At 39.8% G+C, this 14,665-nt stretch overlaps 1 protein-coding gene across 1 annotated transcript in view; it reads left to right on the top strand.

Moving 5' to 3' along the window:
- Positions 1-2,377: 2,377 nt before the first annotated feature.
- Positions 2,378-14,665, top strand: part of shtn3 (shootin 3) — a 36,624-nt gene continuing 24,336 nt past the window's right edge. The window contains exons 1-4 of the mRNA XM_056250373.1: positions 2,378-2,461; positions 2,604-2,662; positions 3,944-4,004; positions 11,195-11,289. Coding sequence (XP_056106348.1) covers positions 2,428-2,461; positions 2,604-2,662; positions 3,944-4,004; positions 11,195-11,289 — 249 coding nt within the window. The 5' untranslated portion in view covers positions 2,378-2,427. The remainder of the gene's footprint in view (positions 2,462-2,603; positions 2,663-3,943; positions 4,005-11,194; positions 11,290-14,665) is intronic.

The raw sequence follows: 14,665 nt of genomic DNA on the forward strand, positions 1-14,665 counted from the left end.
CCCACACTGATTATGACTTAGTTTCTCATCATTTTGACATGGTCATCATTTCAATTTTTATGTCATAATTGTGACTTTTTACTGCATAATTATGGCATAGTTTAATGTCATAATTATAATTTACTATACCATGCTTTTTTGTCTTATGTGGAATGGGCTACCTTAATTATGAGATTTAAAATGGCATGTAAAAAGCTTGTAGTAAGTTGCAACAAGGGCAAAAGTCTTGGGTGAATGGATCTTTGTGGAGTGATCACTGAAGTACTATTGGAATCATCAACAGAGAAATTAAAAAGAAATGTGGGTGAAGGAGAAACAAGGCATTTGCAGGTGAATGCTGAACGAATAGCTTCTATATACTGTTTAAGACTGAAATGGTGAAGATACCTATTTTTTATTTGAGTAAGAATGTATGAAGACTCTTTTGTTATGTTAGAAATATGTGCACACTACAGAAGTGTGTAAGCCAAAGAGGAGAAGAGCATGTGAAAGTGAGCATGACTCTGGTAAACGTGGAGAGGGTGCTTGGGTTAAGTGTTGTAACTGTTGCATGTTAGGGCTGTGAAATCATTTAACGCACAGTGTAAGTGCAACAAGGGTGAGCTAAATATATAGTTTATCATGTGCAGAAGTTGTGAAAGCTGTTGAAATGAGGATCAAATGGAAGAGAAAGGAGACTAATGTCAGAAACATACTGTACAAAAGTACACAAACGTTATTGCTTGGCCAGTGCACTGCAAGTGGGTGGTCATGTTGTGCTAACCTGCATTCTTGCGATAACTGTTGTTGATAACACACCTCAGTACTCGAGCAATACCGTTACTTTCAAAAATCTGTGCCATGATGACTTGAATATATATCAGCATTGCATGAAACTTAGCATATTTCACTAGAAACATCTGTGTTTACATCTGCCATCAACAGGCCAAGGACCCCATTGGTGGACAGAGACTGAGTTGTTAAATATTATATGAAACTGAGTATTGTATTTTAAGCCTGGCCTATAATAATATGCATATTAATGTATTTACATTCTTTATTATGCTTCCATTAAATAATCTTTTTTTTATTTTTATGAACAGAGTATTGGGAATTCATTTTTTATTTTACTTACATTTAAAGAAATATTATAAGAGAATTTTAACTTTTGTTGAAGTTTCGGCTAAAATTTAAAATAAAAAGGATAAGAGAGGATACTATCTCGTAAACAGATGAGATGGATATAATAGTTAAAGAGATTCTTAGATGCAAAAGAGCTGGTGTTATTGACTTATGGTTCAGAGATTCAGACACTGGAAGAGGAGACAGGTTTCAGGCACATACCACGGGAGAAGTAGCAAGGTTTACTGTTAAATGCTGTACATTTTCCAATATTGAGTTCCATAAATTGTGATTTCTGTTGGGATAAGAGGGACCCATCGAAAGCCCTTGGAGGTCACAGAAGAGGGCACCATTGAGACACTTTTCACTAAAAGAGATCAAGATAAAAACGGGAAGACCTATCTAGATTTAATGGAAGCGGAATATAGCAATAATACATTGTTTCAGTTTAACCAATGCTTCTTGATGTTTTATCTTTGAATCTTCTGTAGGCTATTCCATAGAAAGAAATCGTATTAAAAAAATTTGCTGTAGGCTATATTCAGTAGGCCTATTATTGTATTAGGCTACTGATTTCTCTTTTTGCTTTAAATATATATTTTTTTATGTTTGATACAATTAATGGTGTTTGTGATATTGATTTGTATTGTAATGTGATGTCATGTCATCGCTATTGTTTAATGTCTCAGTAAGAAAATAAACTACTATTTGGTATTAATTAAAGGACAAAATGAAACATATTTTAATGTTATTGCAAACTAAACAAATGATCTGACAAATAATCGCTCCAAAAGAGTGGGCGATGCTGAGCTGTTTTGCCACGATTTCCAATCAGATATCTGGCGAATCCAAGAATAAACTGTTTTTTGGATAATGAGGCCATAGCCTACGTGTAGCTCTTCACCGGGAATTCATTCTCTTTCTTTTTAAGAGGTAAATAAAGATGAAATCGCATAGCTTTCTGTAAAATGAACATGTAGATAGGCACGCAATGTATTATATTACAATATGTTTCCACTCAGTGGTTAATTTAGCGTAGGCATACTGAATGAATGCAATGAAGCATCTTCGTCGTTGACTTCCATTGAAACAGCCTCTGTCGCTTTAAGCGGAGTTTGGCTCCCTCTCGAGGAGGGGATTTGCAGCGAGCATATTGTCACGTGACCCAAATTAATATTCAGTAGTAATATTTTCCTTACAGCAAATCAAGTACGTCGAACGTGACATAAGTATCTTAATATTCATGAGTCAAGCCTTCGCCATAGTAGACGCCGGGCGGTACTGGTACATTGACTGGCTGAGTCTTCTGTGTGTGAGGAGGGGGAGATGATGGATGCGCCGCCGCTGACTACCGGCTGTGGTAGGCTACTGAACATTTCAAATATAACACTCGAGTCAACTAGTTTTGAATGGCAACGATTTTACTGAGGAAAGCAGCAGATGAGATGATTGTTTAAATGTTGAATGTATTGTTGTATGAGTAATTGTGTTGATTTGTGCAGTGAGTGAGATGGAGGCCGGTGGAGATAAAGAGGGAGAGGCTCGGGAGGAGAGCAAGGAGGTGAGAGAATGCATGCATAAAAGAATAGGCTATATCTTTAATGCCTTCGCTTCTATTTATTAGCTAGCATTCTCTGTTCATGAACATACATTTTTCTCATAGTGGTGTGAAAAGGGATGTGGCTGTGTGAGTTAACCGGCTTTTTAATCCATTCGAGGGTTGACACCCTTTTCATGTGACAGGGTCTGCGCATCTTTTGTATTTCATATAAGAGTGCAGATCACACAGATGATGACCTTAAAGGGAAAATATTCATCTGACACGCATAATTTGTGGTTGCAGATAACACCTCTTAATTTCTCCATTTGTGCTTTCATGCATTTTCATATTTCGGATGTGGTTTCATCATTCATATTAAAATGTCTAATTCTCGAATGAAACGTTCCAAATAAACTGCATTTATTTAAATTTACGAACGAATTGATGGTTTATAATGACACTATAAGGTTTCAGGTATCAGTGGATCACTATTTGTGTGGCAAGGCAACACTATTTACATGCGTTTGCAATGTGAAGGAGAATTATGTGGTTTACTTAGAAAGATGTCAGGAGGTTTTCCAGAGCATTGCACCCACTGTCACTATATCTGACAAAGCCCAAAATTATAATATTTACAATGGGACCTAAGACATGTGTATTCATTTTGGGACACAATACATCCTTAATAAAAGAATGATATCCAGTCCAGAATAAACTAGCAGGAACATACCCTCACATCTGCTGAAATCTGGTTCAGTAGATGCTATGTGATGTTAAGTACATTTGTGTGAATATACACTACAGTTCAAAAGTTTGGGGTTCGTAAGAATTTTTTATGTTTTTTTTTAAATACGTTTTTAAATGCGTAGCTGTCAATGGAGGGACAGCAAGCTCTCAGATTTCATCAAAAAGATCTTCATTTGTGTCATGGTGAGTAATTAATGACAGAATTTTCATTTTTGGGTGAACTAACCCTTTAGTGTTCTTTGTGGAAACCATGAGATATATTTTTTTCTGGACTCTGATGAATAGAAAGTTCAAAAGAACAGTTTTTTTTTTAAAGTAGAAAACTTTTATAACATTATGCATGTATTTACTGTCACTTTTGATCAATTTAATACATCCTTGCTAAATAAAAGTATTAATTTATTTAAAAAAAAAAAAAAAATCTTACTGACCCCAAACGTTTGACCAGTATTGCATATATAATGTTTTAGAAACTGCTGTGCTCTCAAATTGTTTTATTTGTTATATCTTCTATATAAATTTTGTCAAAATGTCAACACTTGTTGTGTTTTCTAGTGCCAGAGACTCGCTGCAGAGAGAGATGAGGCTGAAAGGCAACTCAAGCACATTAAACGAGGTAAGATCATGAAAGAATGTAAAGTCATCTTCTGCAAAAAAAAAAAATCTATTTGTAAGGTATGTTTGTCATTCAAAGTGGGAAGAATAATATTGCAATGTGCAGTGTAGAGCAGATTCTGTTTATGTGTGCGGTACATAATCACTTGGATGTCATATTAGTGGTAAAGCATCAGATTCATTTTCTGATTATCTGTATAGACCAGAGGTCACCAATTAGATTCCTGCGGTCCAGATCCCGGCTCAGTCTGGACCACAAATCAATTCTTACAAATGAATACAATTATAAATAGTTTTTTTTTTTTTTCATAGCACCCCACGTAACCCCTGCTGGCTCTTTCACCACAAAGACGCTCCAAAAGTCTTGAGGTCACATGAAACTGAAGTTATGATAGCCTTTTTGTCTATATTATGACATATATTCAACGGCTTCTCGGACAAGAAAAAATGTAGGTTTGGACTTGATTTTGTCCATCAGGAATTGGTTGGATGGTTGTGGTTTGCTATTGCTGTGATGTCATGTGAGTGACAGGTTGTTCCGTCCTCACGCCAGTAAACATCATCAGAGATGAGATGTTGCTGCTAGAGGGAGGGGAAGTTATTTAGATTGAAGATTACAATATTTCAATATTCTTCTTTTAATTCTCCTCCAATTCTCCTTGGTATACCCTGTACCCATACATCACCTTTTTACAAAGAGGAAGAGGCGAAGATGATCTCACTTGGCACATCCCACTAAACTGACGCTTGATGTTGTCTCATTTCCTATCCCCTCACCCTCACCCATATCACTATTACCTGAGGGCTCTTCTGAATGGTCTATTATTCGTAGGTGTTAGCAGGTATTCCAGTCTCCATGGCTACTGGGAGCCAACCGTAGAGATGCATTAGTGTTAAGGTGACCTTACCTGCTTCCATTCCATTTTGTGACATGTAAGGAAACCCAGCCTCAGTTACTAGCTAATTTGTTAGCACTCTGACAACACTCTAGCGGCTGCCAGGAACTGAATCTGGAAATTGTTCTCAGGTGAGAAAATGTTCATTCTTCTCTGCAAGATTGAAATTAGGGTTTCATTTGACAGGGTTTCACTTGCTTTTTCATAAAAAGGCCTAATGTTGAACTTTTGTACTTATGTTTATATAGTGAATATGTGCAGCACTGAGGAGTATTTTTAACGCATAACTCGAGTGCCATGTTATTTATGTAGAAACTTGTAAAGAAAGCATTTTTTTTAATTCTTTGGGGATAAATTATTTTTGCTGGAGTTTTATTGGTAAAACCGTATGAAGAGACTTTTTGTGCAATTACTACAGTTAAAAGTGTGGGATATCAGTATGTCATTTTACCTGGAAGCCTATTTGGTAAATCATTGTGAATATTAGTTGTTGTGCATAACTGAATATTGAGATGAATCCAGTTTTATTTTAGACTAGTTTGGCTTCTGCTTTTAGGTTATTCTTGCTGCTCTTTCTTTATTGGTGTCCTGGAATTGTCAGACCTTCCCTTGGGAAGCAACGTAGAGCAGCTGAATTCAGCTCTCATCACTGTCTTGTTATGTCACTAAATTATTAAAAATCCACCAATTATGAATTATTTATCAGTAGAAAATGAATAGGCACCTTCCTTTCAACCTTCCATTGTAGTTCATGCCAAACCCCTCATGCGCTTTCATGTCATTTCTGAAATGCATGTCACCTTGAATACAATTTTGTGGAAATATATTCAATATGATTATCTTGTAAAATGTAATGTTCACAAAATGCATGGTATTTTCACAGTTACCTTGTGAGTTATGTTGATGAGACTTTTGCACCACTCTCGTTCATTTTTCTGTTTTGGTAGTGCATTTATTTTATAACCTCACTAAATGGCACAAACATGACACAGCAAATGTCACAGTAGTTTGCCCTACTTGCTGACATACAGTACAATAGTCTTGTGCAGAGTGCATGTGATTGGTCTGTGTTCTATTTAATGATTGGCTGCTGCAGGGGAACTGCTGTTGAGTATCTGGGAGGTACTGGATCTGTGTCTGGCAAAGCAGCTGTCTCCCACCTCCTCTTTGGGACGCTTCATTAAGAATACCCTCTGCACTTATGCAAATTAAAACACAGGCCCGTGTGTCAAGCTATAGGCCCCATTACTCAGCTAATTTACCTTTACCCTTTACATATCTTACAGTTTGTGTGTGGAAAGAGTGAAATCTTTAGGCCTATATTTACATAAAAATTAATGCTGTTAGCATTTTAATGCAGTCTACACACCCGCCCTGCGTTTGAAGTAGATTATAGGTTGCAAATTAGTCCTGGAGTTGAAATCAAAATTGCTGGGTGATTATACCTGAACTGTTATGATTTATTAAAAGAGCTTCTGCGATCAAAATTGGAATGGAAGCGCTTCAGTCTAAAGCCATTCTAACATTTTCTTAAAGTGGCAGACACATGCTTGTTTGAAGCAGCTGTTTCCTGTCTGCTAAGGATGCTACTGCATTACTTTAAGCTTTCGTCTCTGTTGGGCTGACTCCGCAGAGCCATATTTTGCTCATGCAGCATTAAGCGTGGTGGACTTGCTGACCTAGAATCTGCACAAAGAAGAAAGCCCAGAAGCAGCGCTCTCTCGGTCAATCATTGGAAGCCAAATGAGATGAGCAGATGAGTTTGGACTGATCTGCAAGGGAAAGAGAGAGCCACACCCCTTTTATTGTCCTGCTTTATTTTCATGGGCCGCACGTGCAAACTGACTCAGTGTCAGATGCAGAATTAGTGAATGACCCAGATGCAGTGTTGGGGGTAATACATTACAAGTAAAACGAGTTACGTAATCAGATTAGTTTTTCAAGTAACTAGTAAATGCATTACTTTTAAATTTACAACTAAATATCTGAGTTACATTTTCAAATAAGTATTAAAGGGATAGTTCGCTTTGAAATACATTTTTGGTATGTTTTAGCTTACCTCAAGGGCATCCAAGATGTAGGTGTCTTTGTTTCCGCAGTAGTTTCAATTTTGATATTTTTAGTCTGGTCTGTCAGTCATATAATGCAGGTCTATGGTCACCACCTCAAAGAGCATGCACAGAGAAGTCCAAATTAAACATGACTTAATGACTCGTAAATGTAAGTACACATTGATGGCCTAAGACACGAAACGAGCGGTTTGTGTGAGAAAACGAACAGTATTTATATCGTTTTTACCTCTTGAAACCACAGCCACGTCCAAGTGATCTGAGGGCGCGGGCATTTCGGTCTGCGCAAGCGCTGGAAGTGATCTCTCGCGAGTGTACGTCACTCATTGTTTACACAGAGATTTCGGAAGTGTTACCTTTCACTGTGAAGATCTAAACATATTTAGATATTCAGGAAATCGCAATGGAAGACGATTTCGATATATCAACAGACAACGTTGAATTTTTTCAGAGAGATCACTTCCGGCGCTTCCGGCCCTCAGATCACTTGGACGTGGCTGTGGTTACAAGAGGTAAAAACGATATAAATACTGTTCGTTTTCTCACACAAACCGATCGTTTCGTGTCTTAGGCCATCAATGTGTACTTACATTTACGAGTCATTAAATCATGTTTAATTTGGACTTTTCTGTGCACGCTCTTTGAGGAACTTAGTTACCATAGACCTGCATTATTTGACTGACAGACAAGAACGGTTTGACTTAAAAATATCAAAATTGAAACTACTGCGGAAACAAAGACACCTACATCTTGGATGCCCTTGAGGTAAGCTAAAGCTAAATCAATCATTTTACAGTACATAACACAAATACTGTATACTTTATGTATTTAATCTCACTTTATTAACCAATGTCTTTGCTGCTGACCTGTGATGATCCAATTCAACCATACTAATAATCAAAAATGGCTTTAGATAAACATCCCATTTGTTTCATTTTTTTTGTTTTTATTGCTGAAGTTAGAATTTTTAACTTTCTTCTCTTGCGTCCCATTCTTCTGCAATACAGAACGGCTGAAAGGTCCGTTTGAGCTGCGCCCTCTACTGTACAGGTGTGAATTTGCATTTCCTTCAGCCTGTGGCTTATTCATTTCACTTTTGGTGTGAAAGGGCCTTTATATTTGGCAAAAATACAACTTAACCCCCCAAAAAACAAGCAAGCCCATCCCAAGTGAGAAAAAGTAATGCAACACATTACTTTCCATAAAAAGTAATTAAGTAATTCAATTAGTTACTTTTTTAGGGAGTAACGCAATATTGTAATGCATTACTTTCCCCAATACTGCCCAGATTGAGGTCATTTTACTTTTATTGTAACTTACAAATGTCAGATCTGGTGATTTATACAGTATTTGGCTAGTTGACGTGAAATTTCAAGCAGTTTCTGCCGTGTTCAGTGGTGTGATTTTGGTTTAAAACTAATTAGCCTATTATATATTCGTCTTCATGTCCTTATCTTTATTGAGAAATGTCGACAAACCTTTTATCTAGATTTGATTGCATGATGTACAGTAGACAATAGCATTATGTGTTGTATCAGTGGCTGTGATGAATCAGTAAGCTAAAAAATGGATGGAATGGATTTTGTGACTTTTGATGTAAATTTCTCTTATGGACTTTTGCCATACTGAATTATACCTGCTATACTATTTTGATTTTAGGTTTAAAGGGGTCATATAATGCCATTTTTATACAAGTTAATATGATTCTTTAGGGTCTAAATGAAAAGTTTGTAATATACTTTAATTAAAAATTCTCATTAGTATTGTAAGAAAACACTAATTTTACCTGGTCAAAAACAGCTCTGTTTTCAGCACGCCATTTAAGTGCATGTGTCTTTAAATGATAATGAGCTTTTCTAACCCCGCCCTCTGTTCTGTGGGGTGTTTTGACACAACACACGTGGAGTGTTGCCTTGACAACAGTTGAGGGTATATTTTGGAGAAAGAATGGCAGCGGGAGTCTCTGAGGACACATCTGTGCAACCGTATCAGTTAGATTTTTTGACATTACTTCTTAATCAGTAACAGACACCGTTATAAACCATCTACAAAAGTAAAGTGTAGTGTTACCACGTTAACTTTAACATCTGCGTACACAGTTTGTAATAACCATAACGTGTTGTTCATTATAAACGTGGGATTATTAATTATATTGAGAACGTCGTACATAGGAAACATGCCGTAATGTCCCTGAGTGTAAACCTTAGCCGCATTCATCGTGAAGCGTGCAAGCGATTTGCAAAGATTAATATAAAGGTTAATAAAATTTTACACTCACTTCTTCTGAAGGTGCAGCAGGAACACGAATAGTTGGTACCGATTCTTTTTTCATGAGCAGCTTCTTAGCAAAACCAGCTCATACTGACCCTCGTTTATAAAGCAGTCTGGTGAGAAATGATTCGCGCAAACATGAAAGCATTGATGTTGCTCGTGGGGAATATTCCCTTCGAAAACAAAACTCAGCCACTGTGTCTTCAGCGGTTCGGATTTAGGAACATTAAAATGACCTCTGTGGTTGTTATTACACCCAAGAACAGAACACCACAATCGCTTAGACGCCATTATGCTCCAGCGTATCAACAATGACGGACTATGATGACAGCTCGCTCAGGGCGGGTCTGTGTTGAAACGCTGCTGTCAATCAACAATCTTGGGATGGGCGTCCGACCGTGTGACGTCACACGGTCGAACGGCTCAATTTGAGACAGGGGAAAACATATAAGGAGATAAAAAAATAAAAAAAACACTGGATGGATTTTTATCATTATATGATGGTTGTGTACAGGCACTGCCAACACACATTTCAGTACAATCAACTTGTAAAAGTGCATGTACCATTATGACCCCTTTAAGCAAGTGCTCTGATTAAAGCTGTGTAAAGATGTTAAAGCTGCGAACTTCACACGTCCCTGCCAGGTCATTCTCTCACTGGCTCTGCAGAGCTGCTCGCTGCCGCACTGATGCCCATCCTGCATATTTAACAGGAATGAAGAAACAGGTGTCTTAATCCTGCTCGTTTGATTAATCAATAGGATAATGTGAATTGATATATTATAAAACCAAATGTTTTAATGGTAAATATTATTAAATACAAAATAATGCGATTGGATTCAATTGAAGGACTGTTTTTTATTATTGCATTTTTTTTATGTGATATCAGGATCAGTTTCATGCATCAATCTCTAAATAAGGGGTCAAAGTGGACAAGCATTGATAACGTCCCGCTTTCCATTCTCACAATTTACAGTTTTACCACATAAAAAGAAAATTAGGCGAAATGTTTATTCCGAGAAAGGGCTCCAGGGCAGGCTGGTGATGTACTTTGCTGTGACTGCATGTTGAGAGACGCATCGTTCCTGCATAATTCAACAGCCTTTCATGGAATAATGTATAATAAACTCCCTCTCTTGATCATTTCCTGTGAAATGCACAGGCACAAACGATGCATTTACCATTTTATTTTGACCGTGCACATATATTATTGTTATATTTGATTTAAAAAGATCATTAATTTTCAATTTACCATTTTAAAGAACTGCTGAAAATTTAGTTTTTTTAGATGCCACTTTAATGTATTTTAGAAATAGTGCAATGCACTAAAGACAAACGTCTTGTTTAGGAGCCTCTTTGATGTGAGCTGCTCTGACATTTGCTATGACATCCAATCCTCTATTTGAGAGGCCAGTGTAGTGTATAGAGTTACAGTCCATCAATGGTACCCAAAGTGTTGGGAAATGGTCCCCATTGTAAGCATGTAACTGATAACTGTCTATCTCATTAGACTCCGGTAATGTGTCACTGATTAAAAAAAAAAAAACACATCTTAATGAAAACGTAACTTACAGTTGCTATTTCTGTTGCTGTTTCCTCATTTAGAATATGTTATTTAAAAAAGGTAGCATTTGTGGATCATTTCTGTGCATCCGGATTTAAAACACCCCTCATGAACTGTGTAGAAGATAGTGTGATGTTCACTTCAAGAAATACTGTAAAGAATATAGATGAAAACATGACTATACTCCTACTTTTATTGCCATGAGAACAGGCTTATATAGCTTCCTAGCTGATGCTTATATCTAAAATGTGCATCTGTCATACAGGACTGTATTTCTATAAAGTTACTTCTATAGAGCATCGAAACACAGTTCCTGGATGATGGATTGGACTGTAAATATGACCTGCTGTGCTTTCATTTACTCATAAATGCATTTCCTTTCTTTGCACAGTTTCCCAAATGGTGATCGAGGAGGTGAACGTACTACAGACCCAGCTTGAGATTGAGAAATCTTGCCGGGAAAATGCAGAGGCTCTGGCTACCAAGGTGTTTATCCAACAATACTATTCTTCTGTTTCGTCAGAACACGTCTCGGGTTACGTCTGTAACCCTTGTTGCCTGAGAAAGGGAACGAGAACTGCGTCGAATGACACTTTGGGAAACGCCCCTCAGCGAAGCGCCTCTGAAGCATGAATGAAACTAGACCAATCCTGATTGGTGTTGCGTCATGACGTACTGTGTGACGGCATAAGCGGAAGCTACAGAGGGAAAGAAAGGCAAGCCCCGATGCTGACGTTGCTCTCTGTGCTGCAGGAAGCGCTCGTCTAATTTGCTTTTCACGAGCGCTTCCTGCCTCTCATGTGGCCAACTGATATTGAGACGGTCCACAGCACGAGAGACAACCTCTACCAGCGCCTCATATGCGGGGATATGGGGTGGCGAGTCATCCCCAAAATCTCCGCCCTCGATGCTGAGCACACGTCTACTTCCTCGGAAGCAGACAGCTCAAGCATCGGGTCCTCCACTCGTGCCTCAGCAGTCTCGGGATCCCCTGTCAGATCCATCTGCGAGCCCCATGAAGAGCGTTGCCGCGCCGCCTCAGCAGACGCGGGTCCCGTACCACGGGGCTCGCGAGCCTGACCATCCTCATTGAAAATGGCCAGGTGGAGCGCAGCACATGGATCGTAAGCCTTTCACAATCCTCGCAAGCAGCCCCCTCGAGAGTAGTCTCGCGTAGCCAGACCTTCAGACTGACGGCTGAAGGTCTGGAATTCTTTGCAGCTTTCTTTGGCCAAGGCCCGCCCATAAGGCCGTTTGACCGACATGTCAAACAACCAATTACAGTTCGTTTCATTCAGCGTCCCGTTTCGGGGCGTGGAAATGTCCCCACAACAACAGACCGGCGTGCAACAAGTCAGTCAGCATAGAAAATCAAAGAAGGAGAAGAAAACCGAACACAATACTGAATCGGCCAGCTGCGATGTCAGCGTCTGTTGTTTCATGTTTGCCCGCAAACGCGGCTGATATCCCCTTCGCAGTTAGGTACTTCACTTGATCTTCCATAATAGATAGGAGGGGACACACAACTAGTAAAATTGGATCTGCTGGGAATCCTTCTAAATGCTGACAAAGGGTCGGCCAGGCTTGGAAAATAATACTCTTCCCAAATCCCGTCGGCAAACAGGCTAAAATATCTCTTTTTGTCTCCACTAAGTGCCTCAAACAAAACTCCTGGACATCTCTTAAAGAGTCTATGCCATGAACCTCGCATACTTTTGAGAATCCTACGTTTAGCTGATCTTGATAAATGCTCATTGTCACTCATGTAAACACAACAGTTTTTCTTCCGCAATCACACGTCTGCGCTTTGTTTCCCGGCGGACCGAAAATAAACGCAACACTCGCACCCCCCGGAAATCCGATAAAATTCATCCAATCAGATGACGACTTCAACATTCCTGAAGTGTTTCCAGTTAAGTGTACCATAATGCATCAGACGTTTAGCCAACGTTATGTGGGCGTGACGTCTGAGGCTGAGACTACCTCGAGAGCTGCTCACGCATGCTGCACTCCCAAACAGTGTGTACACAAACGATGTGTGTCCCCACCCGTGATGTAGCGAGGGCAGGGGTGCACACATCGAGTGAAACTTGCACTCACCATACTCTTGATAAAATGCTTGTGACAAACAACACCAAATAGGACAGACAATGTCAAACAGAGAGCGCTTTCTAAAGAACAGAAAGCTAACACTGTTGTGTGCCGGCGTCTCTTTGTAGCTTCCGCTTATGCCGTCACACATTACGTCATGACGCAACACCAATCAGGATTGGTCTAGTTTCATTCATGCTTCAGAGGCGCTACGCTGAGGGGCGTTCCCCAAAGTGTCATTCAACGCAGTTCGAGTTTCCTCGAAAGGGAACCTTAAAAGCCCTGAGATACTCACAGCGAAGTTCTTTTACGCTCTTCCCGTAGTGATAAAATGAAAAAAGAATTTTGAAATACCTTTTCAGCGGTAAACTGTTAGCAAACATCACAACGCCACCCAGGCTGCTGAGAGCTACGTTTATATGAATATGTAAACATATGCCACATGCTTTCCACTCAATAACAAAATAAACACTCAACAAAAAATGACAGTGGTGAGAAAACGTCTCAGGTTACGTATGTAACCCTGGTTCCCTGAGAGGGAACGAGACGCTGCGTTTGAGACGCGGTGGGAACGCTCTGCGTGATTGCGTCATGAAGCACGTGTAAAATCAGTCCAATGGAAGCCCGATACGTCATGGGTGACGTCATAGACCAGGAAACTATAAAGCACCCTTGAAAACAGACCGCGACAGCTTCTGAAAAAGTCTGAAGCAAGTCTATCAGGGCATGCAGGAAGTATGGCAGGCAAACGCAGCGTCTCGTTCCCTCTCAGGGAACCTGGGTTACATACGTAACCTGAGACGTTCCCTTTCAAGGGAACTTCGAGCTGCGTTTGAGACGCGGTGGGAACCCCATACCCACTACGCCATAGTGACAAATGCCCGTTCTGTGTGAAGTCCTTGCGCACACTAAGAAGCAAGCAACCTCGCCCCAGGAGTGGAGAGGTCAAGGTCATAAAACCTGACAAATGTATGTGGAGAGGACCAACCTGCCGCATTACAAATGTCAAGAAGGGAAACACCCGAAATGAAGGCCGTAGAGGCCGCCATACTCCTTGTAGAATGGGCCCGTACAGCCATAGGTGAAGGCTGACCGGCCGCTTCATAAGCCAATGATATAGCCTCGACTATCCATTTGCTCATAACCTGTTTAGATGCAGGGCACCCTTTTCTGAGTGACCCAAAACATACAAATAACTGCTCTGACTTACGCCACAGGGCAGCTCTGTGAACGTAGGCATCCAATGCCCGAACTGGACATAACAGGTTCAGTTGTTCCTGATCTGGGGTATTAAAAGGTGGAGGATAAAAGGCCTGCAACACTATTGGGCCCCCAACATTAACTGGGACCTTAGGAATATAACCCGGTCTAGGGTATAGAAATGCTTTCACCATACCAGGTGCAAATTCCAGACATGACGGAGCAACCGACAGGGCATGCAAATCTCCAATTCTCTTGATAGATGAAATAGCAAGGAGAAATAAAGCTTTCAAAGTGAGGAATTTTTCTGAAACCTCTTCAATAAGATCGAAGGGAGCCAGAGCCAGACCCTCAAGTACAATGGCTAAATCCCAAGCCGGTGCTCTAGAGTGCAGTGCAGGTCTCAACCTCAATGTACCACGGAGAAAACGAATAATCAGAGGATCTCTCCCAATAGAAGTACCCCCCAGAGGGGTATGATAGGCCGAAATAGCCGCCACATAAACTTTTAAGGTGGAAGGAGATAATCCAGCAGAGAAACGGTCTTGCAGAAAATCGAGAACTGAACCAA

The sequence above is a fragment of the Rhinichthys klamathensis genome, unplaced genomic scaffold (assembly GCF_029890125.1).
Source record: "Rhinichthys klamathensis goyatoka isolate OS25496 unplaced genomic scaffold, OSU_Roscu_1.1 h1tg000068l_1, whole genome shotgun sequence".
In the NCBI taxonomy this organism is placed as follows: Eukaryota; Metazoa; Chordata; class Actinopteri; order Cypriniformes; family Leuciscidae; genus Rhinichthys; species Rhinichthys klamathensis.